Source organism: Thermobia domestica, chromosome 14, assembly GCF_964235325.1.
Source record: "Thermobia domestica chromosome 14, izTheDome1.hap1.1, whole genome shotgun sequence".
NCBI lineage: Eukaryota > Metazoa > Arthropoda > Insecta > Zygentoma > Lepismatidae > Thermobia > Thermobia domestica.
Window position 1 is genome coordinate 201,039,714 of NC_137467.1, and position 2,176 is coordinate 201,041,889.

The 2,176-nt window shown below is 40.6% G+C and overlaps 1 protein-coding gene across 1 annotated transcript; it reads left to right on the forward strand.

The window, feature by feature from the left end:
- Nucleotides 1–203: 203 nt before the first annotated feature.
- Nucleotides 204–1,847, forward strand: LOC145670214 (RCC1 and BTB domain-containing protein 1-like). Its single transcript, XM_081738592.1, has one exon. The coding sequence runs from the start codon at nt 204–206 to the stop codon at nt 1,845–1,847; it is 1,644 nt and encodes a 547-aa protein (XP_081594718.1).
- The last annotated feature ends 329 nt before the right edge of the window (nt 1,848–2,176 follow it).

A 2,176-nucleotide genomic window follows, 5' to 3' on the forward strand; every position in this document is an offset into this window, starting at 1 on the left:
CACTGTTTAATAAACCACCATTGAAAGCTAGACAAGTTTGAATAACAATAAGTACTCGAAACAACAAATATATTTATGTTCCATGACTACGGGAAAGGTTTAATTCTTATCCAACAGCCTACGTGTATTGATGTCAGTATTTTTATTTGCCATTTATTTTAACGACATCTGTCCACTCGACCAAAACACTCAAAGATCTGAAGATGAAGAAAACATGCAAACCGCCTTCTACATGGACTGTGAACGTCGCTCTGTTCCGTATTTTGAGCACTGTAGATGTTGATCTGTTAAAAACCATTAAAATGGTTCATGTTTTCGGAGATTTTGGTGACATCGCGTTCTTTGTGACGACGAAAGATGATGTCTTTGCCTTAGGAACAGGCGAATCCTGCTGCCTGGGAACTGGCCAAACTCGTACCACTCTCCACCCTCAGAAAGTGAAAGAGCTCTGTGGAAAACGTGTAAAGGCCTTGTACAGTGGACAGGCCCATGTGTTGGCTCTCACAGAAACTGGAACATTGTATTGCTGGGGATTGAACAACAAAGGCCAACTGGGCCAGGGAAACTGGACAAACATCTTGCACCCAACACCTCTTGGAAGTGTTCTTAATGAACGAAAGGTTAAAGATGCTGCCTGTGGTGAATTCCACTCCTTGGTTTTGACGGAAGATGGAGAAGTGTTCTTCTGGGGAGCAATGGGTCTGTATGTGAGGAATGTCCCACAGAAGGTATCGTGCTTCCACGATGGCATTTTGTGTCACCATTGCACGAAGTCGGCCAAAGTTGTCCAAATAGCAACGGGTGTCAGAGCAGTAGCCGCTCTTACAGAGAATGGACAAGTGTTTACATGGGGATATAACTACTTTGGCCAACTAGGTACAGGAACCTTTGACGAAGCATTTCACGTGAAGCCAGTAAGGTTAACCAGCCTGAAGGATAAGGTCATCATAAGCATTGCATGTGGAGCCAATCATTCGTTGGCTTTATCACAGGATGGATTGGTTTTCGGATGGGGAGCCAACCACTGGGGACAGCTAGGGTCTGGAAACACAGTGAGTGACAGCAACGTTCGCCAGGTGGCAACAGAAACTCTTGGACCAGTGAAAGCAATAGCAGCAATCACTTCGACGAATATATCTGCAGCAATGAGTTGTAACGGGAAGATATTCATGTGGGGTGCATGTAAACAATACTTCATCAAAGACGATCCAATGGAGACTATTTACGATCAATTTTCTGATGCATTTGCTAGCTTTTCGATTAGTCCAGTCACATGGAAGCTTCCAGAGACTGTGGAGGAGGTTGATTCTCACATAAAAGTAATCGAAAGCTTTAGATGTGCTTTTAATGATCCATCAAGCAGTGATTTTGTTATTAAAGTGCAACATCAACCGATTTACGTCCACAAGACTGTTTTAAAAATTAGGTCTGAGTTTTTCAAGAGCATGTTACAAGGAGACTGGGAGGAATCAAGGACAAATGAAATAGTCATCGAACACTTTACATATTTAGCCTACCGAGCATTCTTATACTTCCTTTACACCGGCGAAGTTGAAGTTTCTCCAGAGTATACCACAGAGCTCATTAAAACAGCAGCGTATCATTGTGACAAGGATCTTCTAACTGAATGCAAGCGAATTGTAGAAGAACAGATGTGTCTAGAAAACGTTTGTAGCTTCTATGAGGTTGCTTTCAAGCACAATGTAAAAGACATTCAAAAGCTGTGTCTAGAGTTCGCTGCAAGATTTCTCAAAGATATTTGTAAAACCAAAGAATTCAAATCACTTGACGCAGAGATTATGCGAACATTTGTGGCCACTGCAGCAGAATATAAGTTGTTGAATTAACGAAAGTAACTGTCTTGTTAACTTAATTGTATGAACTATGTTATTTCGCCTAGTTTCAGGTCCTAATTGAAAGAGTGCAACATTCTTTGAATCCCTAAAATGCCAAAGACAACCTGGGCAACAGAGGGAATGGTTGATATGATGTAGGATTTGAAATTTTGGTATTGCATGTGAATAATGTAATGGATGTAATAAACTCTTATTTATGTAGTAGTTTATTAGAATATAAAAACTTTAAACCATAAGTTGATATCTTGTTTTGGTTTCAATTCTACTCATAACCAGAAAACATATGGGTCTTTTGCAAAGTCGTTTTGGCGTATGATAGC

Excerpts from the sequence above, each read along its gene's own strand:
- LOC145670214 (XM_081738592.1), top strand. The coding sequence starts at position 204 with ATGAAGAAAACATGCAAACCGCCTTCTACATGGACTGTGAACGTCGCT.